The sequence below is a fragment of the Hermetia illucens genome, chromosome 3, assembly GCF_905115235.1.
Source record: "Hermetia illucens chromosome 3, iHerIll2.2.curated.20191125, whole genome shotgun sequence".
Classification (NCBI taxonomy): Eukaryota; Metazoa; Arthropoda; class Insecta; order Diptera; family Stratiomyidae; genus Hermetia; species Hermetia illucens.
Window position 1 is genome coordinate 78,339,668 of NC_051851.1, and position 16,554 is coordinate 78,356,221.

Sequence of the window (16,554 nt, forward strand, 5' to 3'; positions counted from 1 at the left end):
AATTGTTTGCGGCTACCATAATGTAGCAATACATTTTCACGTGGTCGCACAAACTCTATGCTGAAACGGATCATCGCTGTGATGCGGGCTTTTGGATGTTGCCTTCAGCCCATCCTTAAGTTAATCGTCCCTCGATCTGGTTGGGCGGGAGGAAAGTTCGTGACTTTTTTTGACTATATACATATATCTATTTTCAGAGTTTACAGCATGGGTGATTTCCAACATTTTTAGATAACAAAAGTTTTTTTTTAACAGGTTATACTTAAAGTACCATCTAGTTCACGATATCTGTAGGGCTTAATAGTGCCATCATGAACACACTTCCACTAGGTCAAACTTGTCTTTTTCGTGTGAGTTTACTGCACCCTCACACATTATAACTCATTAAAATAAACAGGTTGTCTCCTCCTGTATTATAAAACAGGCGTGTACCAAAAACGGTCTACCTTAAGTGACATTTTCCTGTCTGCGACTTGTTTGTTCTACAAGGGACAACTGGCGCTGGGTCATAGGAAGTTACATGAAATTCACCTAACAGTAGCTGATTTAATATCTATAACATCTATAGATTTAGTATCTAGCTTTTAGAAAATATTGGTTTGGGGAAAATAAATGCCGTATTTTGTCAATAGATGGCGACACTTAAACATATCTTGTGTTGTACTCATTGCATCGGGTCATTCTATACGGCAATTTGAAGACGACAATTTGTGCTGCAAGTGTATCTTTGACAAGGTTGTGATCGTACGTTTCAGTCTCAAGTTATAGTGCGTCAAAGATAGAGTCCATCAAACAAGAAATTCGTCATATTTTACGTTTTTACTACCTGAGAGGTAAAAATCCAACGAAGGCGGCCGAAAAAATTTGTGAAGTTTATGGGCCCGATATTGTAACTGTTCGCACAGCGTTGGTTCGGCGTTAGTTCGATTGATTTCGTTCTGGTGCTCGATTAGCCAGAAACTGAGTATAGACCACAAAACCGTTTGGAACCATTTGCAGAAGATTGGATTCCAAAAAAAGCTGTTTGGGAGCCACACGAGTTGACGCAAAAAAATCTCTTGGACCGGATCAACGCCTACGATGCACTGCTGAAACGGAACGAATTCGACCCATTTTTGAAGCGGATGGTGACTGGTGATGAAAAGTGGATCACGTACGACAACCTCATTGAAAAAGATCGTGGTCGAAGCACGGCGAGCCGACCCGAACCATCGCTAAGCCCGGATTGACGGCCAGGAAGGTTTTGCTGAATGTTTGGTGGGATTGGAAGGGAATCATCCACTATGAGCTGCTCAACTATGGACAGACCCTCCTCTACTGTGAGCAACTTGACCGTTTGAAACAGGCGATTGACCAGAAGCGGCCAGAATTGGTCAATAGGAATGGTGTTGTGTTCCACCAGGACAATGCTCGGCCTCACACATTTTTGATGACCCGTCAGGAGCTACGGGAGCTCGGATGGGGTATCCTATTGCACCCACCGTATAGTTCGGACCTGGCACCAAGTGATTACCATCTCTTCCGCTCCATGCAAAACACTCTTGGTGCTGCTAAGTTTGCCTCAAAAGAGGCGTGCGAAAACTGGCTGCCTGAGTTTTTTGCAAATGAGAAGGGGGGGTTTTATAATGGGGGATAATTAAATTGCCTTCTAACAAAACGGGGCAGCCTCAAATTTCGATCACAAATACGACATTTCTTTTCCCCAACCCGATAAGTCCCTTTGAATATACTTCTCTGGCGTGATCTTGAACGGTTAGCATCTATGGGAATACTCGTCAGTATAACTGTGTTTGAAACATAATTGCTGAACGTATGATTGTACATATATCTACATAAATCAGGTCTATAATTAGAGTTGTAGTTAGCAGTACGTTAATGGTAGAAACTATGTTCTTTGTGAAAAATCAATTTCAACCAGTCAATGCATGGATATACGCCTATGTAGTATACGCATTCTAGGCTTAATCGAGAGTCATAGACCACTGAGGCAGATTCTAGAACAGATGACTCGGAATTGCACAAACTTATAGCTTTATTATCTCATTCCTCAGAAGCACAACACAAAACACTTTCATGTAAATCTAACATTAGATAACGACTCTCTTATCGGATTTATTACACCGGGGCAAACTCACTTTCACTATTTATTTAGCCAGTTTTGGAGCTCTTTCAGCGGCACGACCGACCATACTTTGACAAACAGATGAGACGTTCTAGAGAGATGAATCGCTAAAATTTGTATCTAATTGTTTCTCGATGTAAGCTTTAAAGATACACGTGTACTGTCAAATTCCAAGTTAGCACAGTGGGTCAATTGCCCACAGCTGAGAGAACCCCATGAAGTATCTTTCCTCTCCGTTTCTGTAGCTACAATGTTTGTCTCTGCGCAGAGAAGCAAGCGTTTGTGGTATCATATGGGAAGCTGACATAGTGAAAAGGCTGCTAGCGGCAAACTTACTTTCACGTAACCATTAGGAAAGAAAATTTCTTGAAGAACGAATTTCTTAGCCTATTTGTAGTGCGCCTGATCAACGGGTATTTTCTTTTCAGCGCATTTATATAGATTGAAGTGCATAATATGGTATACATACATGCTTTGTGTCTAGAGTTTGACGGCAATTTGCATTAAGCGACTAGACAGATGCTAGCCTCAAAGCTTGGTAGCTACATATGCATATATGTACATATACCGCGAAATGTCTTCTTGGAGTCGCAGTCACGCATTGGGGAGATGTTCAGATGGAGGGATTAATCACCTGAAATGATAATAAATAACAAGTGGGAAACCGGAAGCTGTGTGGAAAGGGCAAGGGTTTTGTTGATATTTTATGTAAGAATATTTAGGTAGACGATGGGTCCATTTATACATAACTCGCAGTATATATTCGTTTAACACACCCGATACTCGATGTGGTCCTAGCATTTTATCTCTAGGGAGGCAGTAATTTTATGGGATAGTGACAACTTTGATTTACTATAACTTTGTTAATAAAAGTAGGATTTCCACAAAAATTTTCAGTATGATATCTCATACTAAAACTTATATTACTGCAATTTTGCAAACCTATTATAAACTTAAGGAGGGTTCGCAGTAAATTTTCAAAATATAAAAATATACTATTATTTAACGGAGCGGAGCAAGTAGTTTTGAGGGATAGAATGGGCACTGACCACCATATTTTTTTTCAGATATTCCTGTTAAATAGATTCAGAGAACGGGTCCTCGAAGTAATTGACTAACATTGCCTTCAAAAAGTACTATTCGATACCTTTTATTGGACACGCAGCTATATTTGGTGCAAAAAACTTCCCACCAAATAGTCGTTTTTGAGAAAGATGCGTGTAATATAAAGACAGACAAACAAACAGAGGACATATTGCCAAAGAATGCACTGGGAATCCCAAATGACTGCTATGCAGAGAAACACAGGAGAAGAACTTCGGCCAAATCACAAACAATTACAGACATCCGGCATTCAAGAAGGCGATTTCAGCACTTCGTAAATGAAGTTCCTACAACTGAATTTAAACCATTGCCAGGTAGATTGAGACCTGTTCTCTCAAAGCCTTCTTGAAAGTAAAATTGGCGTTGCCATCGTATGCGAATATTACAAAGATCTCCACAGTGGTGTTTTTATATTAAACAGAAGCGACAAAGCGACAATCTGGACGTGCAGAAACCGAGCAATCGAAAACACGAGCAATAGCCCAGAGGGCGGATTTACACGAGGTAAGGTAGGCGACATCCACATATTCAGTTACTGCGCGAACCCCCGCTCCGTTTGGATGGTGGCAAAAAGAGCTTCCGGAGCAAATTGTCACAACCCAGTAATAATAAGGGACGATTTCACTATCCGTGCCGAAAATATAGGTAGTAGTAAAACAAATGCTTGAAGCACTTCCACTTCTAAATGTCATCATCATCAACGGCGCAACAACCGGTATCTGGTCTAGGCCTGCCATAATAAGGAACTCCAGACATCCCGGTTTTGTCCCGAAGTCCACCAATTCGATATCCCTAAAAGCTATCTGGCGTCCTGACGTACGCCATCGCTCCATCTCAGGCAGAGTCTGCCTTGTCTTCTTTTTCAGCCATAGATATTGCCCTTATAGACTTTCCGAGCTGGATCATCCTCATCCATACGGATTAAGTGACTCGCCCACCGCAACCTGTTAAGCCCGAATTTATTCACTATCAGACGGTCATGGTATCGCTCATAGATTTCGTCATTATGTAAGCTACGGAATCGTCCATCCTCATGCAGGGGCCAAAAATTCTTCGGAGGATTCTTCTCACGAACGCGGCTAAGAGTTCGCAGTTTGTTTTGCTAAGAACCCAAGTCTCCGAGGAATATATAAGGACTGGCGTGCGCGGATTTCAGCTGTTATCAGTTGTGATTTTCGACCCTAAATAAGAGAAATTTTCAACGGTCTCAAAATTGTAGTCCTCTTGCCTTCATTAATGTGCAGCTCAAGATCTTGCGCCGCCTGCTCGATTTGGATGAAGGCAGTTTGTATGTATCGCGTCGTTCTTCCCATGATGTCGATATCGTCAGCATGGGCCAGTAGTTGGGTGGACTTGAAGAGGATGGTGCCTCTTGCATTTACATCAGCATCGCGAATCACTTTCTCCAGGGACAGGTTGAAAAGGACACATAATAGGGCACCCCCTTGTCGTAGACCGTTGTTGACTGGTCTTAAGAGTGATCCTACTCCTCTGGGCGTATGGGGCTATCCGGCCTAGCAATATAACGGAAAATATCTTATAGATGGTACTCAGCAAGGTGGTACCTCTATAATTGCTGCACTGTGTGATATCTACCTTTTTATGTATGAGACAGATAATGCCTCGTTGCCAGTCGTCAGGCATTGATTCCCTGTCCCATACCTTGAGCATTAGTTGATGAACCACTTGGTGTAATTGATCGCTTCCATATTTAACCAATTCGGCTGTAATTCCATCGGCTCCTGGCGACTTATAATTTTTTAACCGATGAATTGCACGGGCTGTTTCTTCTATAGTTGGTAATGGCAGTGTTTGTCCGTCGTCTTCAGTTGGCGGGACCTCCAACTCGCCTATGTTCTGGTTGTTCAGTAGCTCATCAAAGTACTCAACCCATCGCTCCAATATGCCCATTCTGTCGAAAATCAGATTTCTCTCTTTGTCTCGGCAGGATGAGCATCTAGGTGTATAAGGCTTCATCCTGCTGACTTGTTGGTAAAACTTGCGCCCCTGGTGCGGTTGCTCCCTGTACTTTTCGAGTTCATAGACCGGTTTGTTCTCCCAGACTTCTGTGAAGTCGCTTCTCCGCTCGCCGGAGTTCGTGATAAGTCTCTGCGTGTGCCCGCGTTCTTGGAGAATGCAGCATTCTTCCGTTCCGTTGCTAGCTTACATTCATCGTCAAATCAGCTGACCCAACTCCTTTTGCGGCTGGGGCCAAGTATCTTTGTGGATGTACCATTTGTTGATGAGCTTCATCTCCAGGATCTCTGTTAAATACGGTTCTTGCGGCATCCATTTCCCTCTTATAGGTGTTGCGGAGGGCTGTGTTGTGAATAACTTCGGTATTCACTACCACCTGATTGTCAGAGGAGATTGTAGGTGGTGTCGTAATTCGAGCTCGCAGCACTATGCCAACGAGATAGTGGTCCGTGTCTATATTGGCCCCCTTATATGTTCTGACATTATATTATATATAATAATTATATTTTTAAAGCCGATAACAGCAGGTTTCATTTTTTGGCTGACTAAGAAACCTATTCCGAGTACATAGTTTACTAGGTGGCCATTATAATATATGGTGTAGCGGCTCTTCTCCAGGAAATCGGTCCGTGTCCATCGCATCTCTTGCAATGCTGTCACATCAGCCTTTTATTGGGACAGGATATCGGCTAGCTGCCCAGCATCATTCGGTTTGTACAGGGAGCGAACGTTTCATGAGAAAATGCGCAAATCGTTAATCTTTGTCGTTGCCGGGTTTGTCGTTGTAAAATCCATCCTGTCCGAGGCTCTTGTTGTGGCTTCGTAACATCGGTTTTCTGTGTACGGTTGCCAGCCCTACCGAACCCCCAACCTAGAGGACCAGTTGGTACATTTTGTCCCGCTTTTAGGCGCGGGAGACCCGCCTTCATCCTTCTCCGTTTGCAGTTTTTCATGAAGAAGAACTCCCAGCGAACACCACGTGGAGGTGGAGATAGGGTTTGGTAGTAGAGCTATTGGTGTTGTTTCAGCAGGCGTTTCCCAGATTTTATGCTCAATCGTGATCCAATCCACGTTTCGCCCTAGGACCTATACTACCCTTTGACCGTCTAAATGTGGTTCTGGCAAATAGAAGCAATGTCAATACTTTTCGGAGACGGGAAACGACAGCGACATCTGGGCAGCATCTTTCGAGAAAACTTCAGACTTCAGACATTCAAACAACTTGATAAGCAAATGTTCGAAGAAACACTATTTTAGAAAACGATGCCAATAGGAAACGCAAAAGGAAAGGTGCTGTAGGGTGTTGAACTCAGGAAACAGGTGCCCAACTTGTGGCGGAATGCGAAACATAAGAATTTCAATTTGCCTAAATAAAAATAAAACTAGGTAGCTTTCTCCTACTACAATATATTTTAATAGTTAGTAAATACGTATTTCGAGAGCTACTTACTCTCTTCCTCAGTACTTAAGTACTATTAAAATATATTGTAGTAGGAGAAAGCTACCTAGTTTTATTTTTATTTAGAAGAACTACATGCATCGGAACGATAACTATTTCAATTTGCCTGTTTGCCTTAAAGCTAAGAGCCAATATCAACGAACAGTGAGGAAAACATGCTCAAAGTTCTTAAAGATTTTTTTTTGTTCAAGAACGAATGCAGATTATATTTTTATATGTGATTTTATACCATATTTTATATGGAATAAAATCTGTAATTTGAATTTTTTATAAAAGGTTGTCGTATGGTAAAGGTAACTACTTTCATTTTTGCCGTTTTCGTTAATTTTTTTGGCGAAAAGAAATAACTCGAAAAAATTTTTAAAGTTTTCTGTCAAACAAAATTAAAATCGATTTACTGTCTGTCACACACATTTTTCTCGGAAAGGGTTACAACAATTGACACCAAATTTGGTGAAAAGGTGGGAACTCTGTGCGTTTACGTATACAGTGTGTTATGTAGTTCTACGTTGAACTCAAAGGGGGTCCCCATACATGCAAATGGAGGTGTACATTTCTTTACTTAAATATACTCATGTGGGGTATCAAATGAAAGGTCTCGGTTAGTAATTTCCGAAGCCGATCTTATTTTTAGTGGGCGGCGGTCAAAAGTGTTCATTTCTTTAATGGACCCATCCTAAGAAACGACCAAACCGAAAAATCTGAAAAAAAAAATCGATAAACTATATGGTACCTAGGCTTCGAAATACCCTCCATTCCGATATCTGTTCAAATAAAGTTAGTAATAGTATATTACTATAATTTTTTGTAATTGACTGCAAAACCCTCCTTAAGTTCATCCTAAAATCATGAAATTTTGCAACAATGTAGGCAATAACATAGAACAAGACCCTACCGTGGAAATCGCACTGTTACTAACAAAGTTATCAAATTTGCGGCTTCTGTGCAAATTCAAAATTTTGAATGTCAGCATAACGCGAAAGTGAATATTCTCACATAATATATGTATATATTACGTGGTAGGTACTGATGGTAAAAATGTCCACTCAAATGTTTTTATAAAAGAAATACACAAAATTTTTCATACCTGAAGCGTCCACTTTCTGGTTTTCCGACTTGTTCCAATTTACAGTTGATTTATCGGAGGAAAGACGTGTTCAAAGCAATTTTCTTAGTTTATTGTTGATTTATTTTGCTGTGAGAAAACAACTACCCGAGAAGCTGAGGCCCTCTATCGCTAAAATCGTATACAAAGGGTCTAATCAGAGAGTAGTGCTATAGAATTCAGCATCTCGCAGTCTGATTCCGTAACACGAACCAAGCTGCAAGAAAGTAGGATACCGGAGGTCCCAACAGACGAACTGAGGCCTAGGGTCGTCTGCTTGTCCGTATTGTGTGAAAAGATCCGTTTAAAATGGCCTCGCAGATTAGGCTGACAACTCGTGGAAGCTGGGAGTCATGACAGGTGCGGCTAGAAATATCTTGCGGTGGACAATGAAATTTCTTCTTTTTATGTCTTATTTATATTATGTTATGTTGTTGTATGTCTAAACATGCGAAACACATTGTTTTCCGGCTCACTCGAAAGCCATTAATGTCGGATTGTGATTCGCGAAAGAGCACGCTAAATGGAGTGTCAAAGACTGGACCGCCATATCTTATGGTTTAACTAATCAAAACTATGCTCTTCTCAACCGAAGGAATTCCTCATGTTCGACTTTTGAAAAACGTTAGGACGTCAAATTCCAATCGCTGGCGGTCAAACAGGGATCTATCGTGATATGGTCTTGTTTTTCCCGTGATACAGTTGGTCCAGTGTTTAAGGTGGTGAATGTAATAACTCCAGCCAAATACTTTAATTTATTACCAGAAGCTATGCTACCTCATTCCAGCGACAAATTGAACAACGATTGAATTTTTATATACAAACATAATCAGAGGCTTTCGGATCAAATAACGAAGAGTTGGTTGACCGACAACCATGTAAACGTCGTTCAATGACCTACACAAATCCCAGGCTTGAATCACATCAAACATCTCTGGGAAACCGTTGACAAAAAGATTAGGAAACATAATTTCACAAAAAGAACTTACTAATACACCGCTAATGAGAAAGAATGGGCGGAATTTGTAGTGAGTCTCCTTTTTGGCTTATTAACTCCCTTGCTGCATAATTACTTATTTTTCTATTTTTGTTAAAGTTTTTGGTAAAAAATCGTATTTTAAAGGAGTAAAGACGTTTTTTTTTTTTCGCCCAAAAAATTGACGAAAATAGCAAGAATTAAAGTAGCTACTTTAGGATAACTTTTTTTTAAATATCAAAATTACACTTCATATTCTATATAAAATTTTACAAAATCATTTCTAAACATATAATATAAAGATTCAAAATACATACGTTCTTGAACGAAAAACTTCTTTAACAACTTTGAGCACGCTTTTTTTCGCCACTGTAGCAGGAACTAGCCAGAATCTCAAGAGTTGGAAAAACAATATAAAAAGGCGAGGAAAGAATAGCAAGCCATCTCTAGAAGTAAAACTGGATACTTCAAGAGATTATGCAAGAAAGTGAACTTAGACCTATGGCGAGGTGCATGCAAGGCAGTCATGGCTTCATCATCATCATCATCAACGGCGCAACAACCGGTATCCGGTCTAGGCCTGCCTTAGTAAGGAACTCCAGAAATACCGGTTTTGCGCCGAGGTCCACCAATTCGATATCCCTAAAAGCTGCCTGGCGTCCTGACCTACGCCATTACCCTATTTTAGGCAGGATCTGCCTCGTCTTCTTTTTTTACCATAGATATTGCCCTTATAGACTTTCCGGGTTGGATAATCCTCATCCACACGGATTAAGTGACCTGCCCACCGTAACCTATTGAGCCGGATTTTATCCACAACCGGACGGTCATGGTATCGCTCATAGATTTCGTCGTTATGTAGGCTACGGAATCGCCCGTCCTCACGTAGGCAAAAGAGTTCGCAATTTTCTTGCTAAGAACCCAAGTCTCCGAGGAATACATGAGGACTGGTACACTAAGAGCTTTGACCCTATGGAGAGACGTTTCGAGTGGAACAGTTTTTGTAAGCTGATATAGGCTCCGTTGGCTGACAGCAACCGTGCGCGGATTCCATCATCGTAGCTGTTATCGGTTGATTGGTTGGTAGATAGGAGAAATTATCAACGGTCTCAAAGTTGTATTCTCCTATCTTTATTCTTCCCGATTGACCAGTGCGGTTTGATGTTGTTGGTTGGTTGGTTTTTGATGCAGACGTTGCCACCATATACTTTGTCTTGCCTTCATTGATGTGCAGCCCAAAGTCTCGCGCCGCCTGCTCGATCCGGATGAAGGTTGGATAAATATTGCTCAATGATAATACTATATGTGAAGAATGGGTTCAATTCCACTAGATGGACCAGGTGCAGTATTTGGTCCTCTGAGCAGATGAAGAAGCAGAAGCAGCATTCCCCGCAGTCTCTGTAGGGGTGTTAATTGGAATGTAGCCAAATACTGGCAATCTGAGATCTGAGGGGACATCCGTTATGATTCTTAAGAAGAGTATTCGCCTTGAGCTTTGAGATGTAGCCAAGATATCAGTTAAAATCATTATGGAACACATCAAGAAACACCACAAAAGTCTGATCGACAAAAAGCACAGACCGCATTAACATCCTTCGAATCATATTTTCTCATATTTTTTTTATATTTTAGGGTGCGTCCTTCTTCCTCAAATAACTCGGCTACGTTGATGACATCTAACAAGTAGAGTTGGACCGAAAACAAACACTAACAAAATATAGGTTCTCAGTCTGACTGATCATCGCACTCTTCCTATTTGCATTAATGGACAAAACATCGAAAGCGTTGACCAATTCGTATGTCTAGGAAGCGTTGTGTCTACCTGAACTTGATGTCTCTTGACGCATTAACAGTACTAAATTTGCCTTCGCTGGTTTGACCAAAATTTGAAACTGCAACTATTTTAACGAGAACACCAAGTTGACACTGTTCTCCTTATGCTAGTAACATATATCGGAGCGGTAGATGCAAAGTGGCCACCATTGTTACTTAAAAGCTCCAGGCTTCCATTAATTCATGTCTATGTCATACGTAGTCGTACTCACTGATTTCAATAACAGAAAGCATTCTAAGTAGGGAGAACCAGGCTAAAATAGAAAATTGTGCATGAAGCAGGAGAAGTAGTTATCCTGTAGCGAAAGTAACAACGACATCGTTGGGACTGATTAATTAGGACCCTAAATAAAATCGGTATATACGAACCCGGAGATGCCTTCCAGTGAGGCAATAATAATCTGAAGGGTTTTGCGAACGCTGATGGGTAAGAAGAGTTGAGTAAGGAGTAATTTTTCGGAAACCAATATCGCGGTGGCTCCAAATAGGATGGAGAGAAGATTGAGTCAGTAATAGCGAGAGTGGCTAACAGGGTGGTTCTCCAGTTAGCACATTCCGAGCTTTCATCCAGCGTCTATAATAACACGCCTAGCCCTTCCATCCCATCACATTTGTCGGAGTGATATGGTAGTTCTTCCACTAAAAAGTTAGACCTTAGTTTAGTTTAGTTTAGTATAGTAAGGAAATCCCCAGCTCCAAGCACTCAGACCTTTATTAGGCCTATCGTACTATCCCCGGAAAGCGACTGTTCAACGACCTCTCGCTACAGCGTTGACAGGCTTTCGTGAATTTCAAAACATTCTCCAAAGACAGAGAATGCCTAGATTCTACGTTGAAGAAAACCTTACCAGGGTATCCTCATCTGACGTCAGGGCAGTCAACGGCATATGAACCGCAGGGCAGTCTCTTCCTCCTCCACATATTGCCTGTATATAACCGGAGCCACTACCCCATTTTTTCCATGTGGTAGTTCGAAGAGCAGTGTCCCGTTAAAAGCCCTACTAGGGTTTTCATACCCCACTTCTTAAGGGACAATAAAAATGCAAAAAAGTTGACTGACGGTTTCGTCCAGGGCGGAGGTAACTCATCAGACGCTGTCTCACCTCTACCCTGGGAGCAGCGTGATCGAAAGTAATGACATCTATTGCCTCTGCCCTGGATGAAACCGTTAGTCAACTTTTTTACTTTTTTGAAAACTTGGGTTTAACTTAAAAAAGAGCAGTCCGTGTAACTACAAAAGAGGAAGTAAGTTGCTTTCCAAGTGGTTCGGTCCGTCACTCAGGACTTCCAGCATCCTCAACAAAAAAAAAACAAAAAGTGCCCCCTAGCAGTACTGGGTTCCTTCACAAAGATTTTCGCCTGCCGGCAGATTTTCAAATTTCTCCATTTGGCTGAGAGAATCCTTACAATTTCCTGGTTCTGGCTCATTGTGAATCCAGAACCCCGGCGAGCCAGTGTGTCAGCATCCTCATTACCAGCGATGTCTGAGTGCCCTGATACCCACATCAGGAACGTTTCTTTTAATCGGCAAAGTTTTAGCACCAGATGACAACTCCACACCAACTGATTTAATATGTTGTTGCTGTCTAATGCCGACACTGCTACCCGACTGTCATAACAGATTCGAATGATGCCACCCCTCCATTTTTATCGCAAACATTCTTCTGCTGCCATTAAATTGGCATATATCTTCGCTTGGAATATGGTCACTATTTTTCCGAGAGGTCGGGCCAGTTCCATAACCGGATTTTGCTAGAACCCCTGCATCTGCTCCGTCTTCCACAATTGACCCGTCGGTAAAGATTATTATCGTTCAATCTTCTTCTTTGGTGATTATGGCGGAGTATGTCTTTTCAAAGGCGAATCTGGAAACCATATGATCGGCGGGCATCAGAGCCACCTGATGTTTGCGAAGGAATTTTCAGACGGACACGGCACGCGTTGTTTCATTATCAAACGAATGGAGATGCAGGATACCTTGGAGTGCGACAGTAGGCGTAGTACTCATTGCTTCAGTAATACGTAGACAATCAAGCCTTTGAATCTGCGCCAGCAGCCTCCTGCTGTTAGCAAAGTTCAATCTCGGCCACCAGACAATGCATGCATACATCAAAATGGGTTTTATTATGGATATATACATCCGGTGAATCCGTTTTAGCGAAAATCCCCGGGTCTTACCTATCCTTCAGCATCAGAGCAATCTGCAGGATTTCCGGTATTGTTCCTCGATATCCAGGATCTTCCACGTTAACTTGGAGTCGGGATGTACTCCTAAATACTTGACTGATTGTATCAGCTGGATTTCGTTGCTGATAGGGGAAGCATGTAGCCGCCCCACCTGACGTTCCTAGTGAACATAACTAGTCCAGTCTTCCTAGCGTTCACCGTGAGTCCAATCTTCCATCCTTACGGTAAGCAATAGCATGCAAACCAAAATTCTAGATCTAGAAACGATATAATCTCATTGACTCATACAAGATAATTATAAACATTATATCTATGGACATCTACTGCGTTTAGGAATAACTCACAATCATGAGGTCCTCGATTAGACAAGCATCAAAGTTCAGATAGAGTGGAGAGAACAGAAGACGAAATTTTGTTTCCACCTACGGTGATAACTAATCACCCTCGAGCACCAGAAACATTTTAAAACAAATTCGTTTATTTATTAAAATATTTATTCATTTGTGAAGATGCGAAATCGTCGAAGAGCATTGTATAAAAAATAAATCACATTCAACATTTGATATAACTAAAAGTAAACTTATGGAGAAATTCGCAATGGAACTGATTGTCCCCACAGATCATTGAATGAATATTGTACTTAACGGTTTTCGTTCAAAATAATAATTACCTAGTTAAGACAACGTACATAAGTACTAAATAAATACATTTTGTATAAGTAAAACTTGAGGTCAAAAACCGTAACTGATGAACATTTTCCTACTTAATCATATAATACTCGTGAGATATTCACTTACATAATAAAAGGAGGGTGTTAAAACTTACTAATCAACTTTTACGTGCGAACTCTCTTCAGTTTCCCTGCTATTTGTTTTATAACTTGATTTCGCCGCTTCCATTAATATCGCTGCTGTTGCAGAGCCTGTCTTATTGACAAGGTTCCGTAAGTGACCGTCAGCGTTCTGAAGTAACTCAAACGGATGCCCAAACTCCACTGCTCGTCCGGCATCCATCACTAACACCCGATCACTATCCATTACTGTGTGAAGGCGATGCGCTATTGTAAGTACTGTGCAGTTAACGAATTTGGAGCGAATAGTTCGTTGGATAAGTTTGTCGGTTCTATAAAAAAAAAAACAAAATGGAAAACTTAGAAGTAACATCCGACGTTCAAAGAAACTATATAACTTCAAACTTACTCTGGATCTACATTGGCCGTTGCTTCGTCAAGAATCAATATCTTGTTATTTCTCAATATCGCACGAGCCAAACACACTAACTGCCGCTGCCCCATGCTGAAGTTGGAACCGCCATCGGACATTTTACAATTTAAGCCACCCATCAAGGAGCTGACATGCGTTTTCAGCTCAACATCCTCCAGTGCTCTCCATAATTCAGCGTCTGATTTGGTTTCGAATGGATCCAAGTTATAACGTAACGTGCCCGAGAACAAAATCGGATCCTGTGGAATAATTGATATCTTGCTCCGCAGATCATGTAGACCTAGATTAGCAGTATCGCTACCATCAATAACGATCGAGCCATCATTTAATGCCAATCGGAACAATGCCTGAATTATGGACGTTTTTCCAGCGCCCGTTCGACCCACGATACCGATTTTCTCCATTGGTTTAATTTCGAATAAAAGATCCTTGAGAATTGGTTCACTATTTTCAGAATATCGCAAAGACAATTGATCAAACTTCACTGCACCATTTTCCGGCCAGTTTACAGATGGCTTATATTTGGGATCCGTTTCAAGAGCACCTTCTGATGGCTGATTCGCATATTCTACAACTCTTTCAACGCAAGTCATTTGATTTTCCAATTCGGCTGTTTGTCGCATTCCCCACTGGCACATCCCAATCATTGATATGCACTGCATTATAGCTAAGCCGACATCACCACTTTGGAATTGGTCTTCGAATATCATGAAGCTGAATGTTACCACCCCAATGAAGACCACACAGGCTATGTCCAACCAAAAAGCAAAAGCTCGCGTTACAGCTAAAAATAGATACCAAGCTGCCGAGTTTGTATTTTGAAATCCATGAAACTCTTCAAAAAGAATGCTTTCAGCTCGGAAGGCTCTGATTGTGGTTATTCCTTGGAAGGTTTGATTGGTGTGTGAATAAACTGGACTGCGGGCTGCAAATATAGAAGGTTGATGAATAAGCGAGTGAAAGTTGAAAAAGGATTTGGATTTACCCATCGATTCGATTCGTTTAACGCTCCTGGCAGTGTTCACGTATATTGTACGCAACATGTAAAATATGATCGCCACAACGACAACAGGAACTAGGAGCCAATAATTCACAACCACTACCATGACGAGAACTGCAGTAATGTCGGTAAAGAACTGCAAAAAATGGTCATGATTAAAGCCAAATATAACCTACTTTTGTTCTTAACTCTTAACAGTACACTAAAAAAAATCGAAAATCAGAAAGCCGGCGCTCCACGTATGAAAGATTTTGAGTATTTCTAAGAATATTTGTCCAATTTCTACCTAACTCGTAGTGTATACGCATATATTCTGTCCAACTATTCACTTTGGTGAGCTGCTGACAAGTGAAACTTCACCTACTATAATTTTGTTAGTAGTAGTGTGATTTCCACCCACATTGCGAAGTATGTTAACAAACATCAAGCCGGGTAAACTCTTATCACTCAAGAAATGCTACTCCGAATGAGAATGAGGTTGAAGCCATGAGGGTAGGATCAAGACGAATAATCCAAACGTTTTTTCTAAAACAGTTACTGCATATTGTCATCAGATATGTCCCTTTGTGCGGATAAGGTCATACTTGAGGGATGCATATCCGTGCGCATATAGGTATCTCCGTAAATAGACATAGGAAAAGAAATCAATATGAAATCGAAGATGAGTGCGAATCTTATGATACAAGTTTTAGCAAAGTCTGTACCCACGGTTCTTAGAATTAAGCAAGCGGATACCCAGCTGACAATATCAAATAATCATAGTGCTGGGAATCTTGGCTACTCTGCTAAACTTAAATTCACAACAGATCTTTGCAACAGTAATTTATGCCCGTCAGATCACCAGCGTTACGGATGACGCATTTAGCAAGCCAAAACTCGCAATAATCGAAGATAATAGAACATTAGAAAGTCACAGGACCAAACCGGACGCATCAGTGAAAGGCAACATGGAAGGAGGAACAAAATAGAAATTTTTCTTTCGTAGACAAATTATTGAATAAATAAGTTGCGGCGCTAAATATAAGCAGAAGCCTGAGTACTAAATCAAAGTCTGCAAGAAAAACTTCGCCGAGTTACGTGAATAGTATGTTGGCCCCAATCTCAAGTAAAAGAGGGGGATTTGAGGCAACGTACTTAGTGCTATCCTTCAAAAGTAAGTGATAGCTCTAAGACTCCAGAGCCTAGACGAGCTCGCGAAAATGGATCCTCACTGCGTTCGAAGTCCAACTCGACCTTAACGGTCTTACACCAAATTCCATAAAGGGCATAAAGAAGATCTATAGATGGAGATACACCGTTATTATCAACTTACGAACGGTATCAGCTCTTGAACTGATTAAATCGAATGGGTCGTGTCCAAACTAGAGGGCATATCTCTTTAAAGGGGTGCTTTACATGTTCCGAATTTCACTACTTTGCAACATCATCCTCCAGGAACAAATCACGGAAAAATCCACAACGGAAGGATTTGCTGTTACAAAGCAGGATGGTTGGATGCCTAGCTGATAGGCATGCCGCCGTTTACTCTTCAGCAGGAAATCGAATTATTGGTAGAAGAAAGAAAGAAA

The 16,554-nt window shown here is 41.1% G+C and overlaps 2 protein-coding genes across 5 annotated transcripts in view; both read right to left on the bottom strand.

Moving 5' to 3' along the window:
* The window catches only part of LOC119651336 (probable multidrug resistance-associated protein lethal(2)03659), a 39,207-nt gene extending 36,798 nt beyond the window's left edge, over positions 1 to 2,409 (bottom strand). The window contains exon 1 of one of the 4 annotated variants that reach the window (XM_038054889.1): positions 2,136 to 2,409. Coding sequence is in view for 1 of the 4 variants with exons in the window: in XM_038054885.1 (XP_037910813.1) it covers positions 1,731 to 1,760 (30 nt within the window). In the remaining 3 variants the exon portion in view is untranslated. Of the gene's footprint in view, positions 1 to 1,730 lie in introns of all 4 variants that reach the window. The other 3 variants (XM_038054885.1, XM_038054887.1, XM_038054888.1) reach the window with 3 other exon arrangements.
* A 10,830-nt stretch (positions 2,410 to 13,239) lies between these two features.
* The window catches only part of LOC119651303 (probable multidrug resistance-associated protein lethal(2)03659), a 34,523-nt gene continuing 31,208 nt past the window's right edge, over positions 13,240 to 16,554 (bottom strand). The window contains exons 6-8 of the mRNA XM_038054829.1: positions 14,972 to 15,122; positions 13,963 to 14,911; positions 13,240 to 13,885 (exon numbers count right to left, since the gene is read on the bottom strand). Of these exons, the coding sequence (XP_037910757.1) occupies positions 13,588 to 13,885; positions 13,963 to 14,911; positions 14,972 to 15,122 (1,398 nt within the window). The 3' untranslated portion in view covers positions 13,240 to 13,587. The remainder of the gene's footprint in view (positions 13,886 to 13,962; positions 14,912 to 14,971; positions 15,123 to 16,554) is intronic.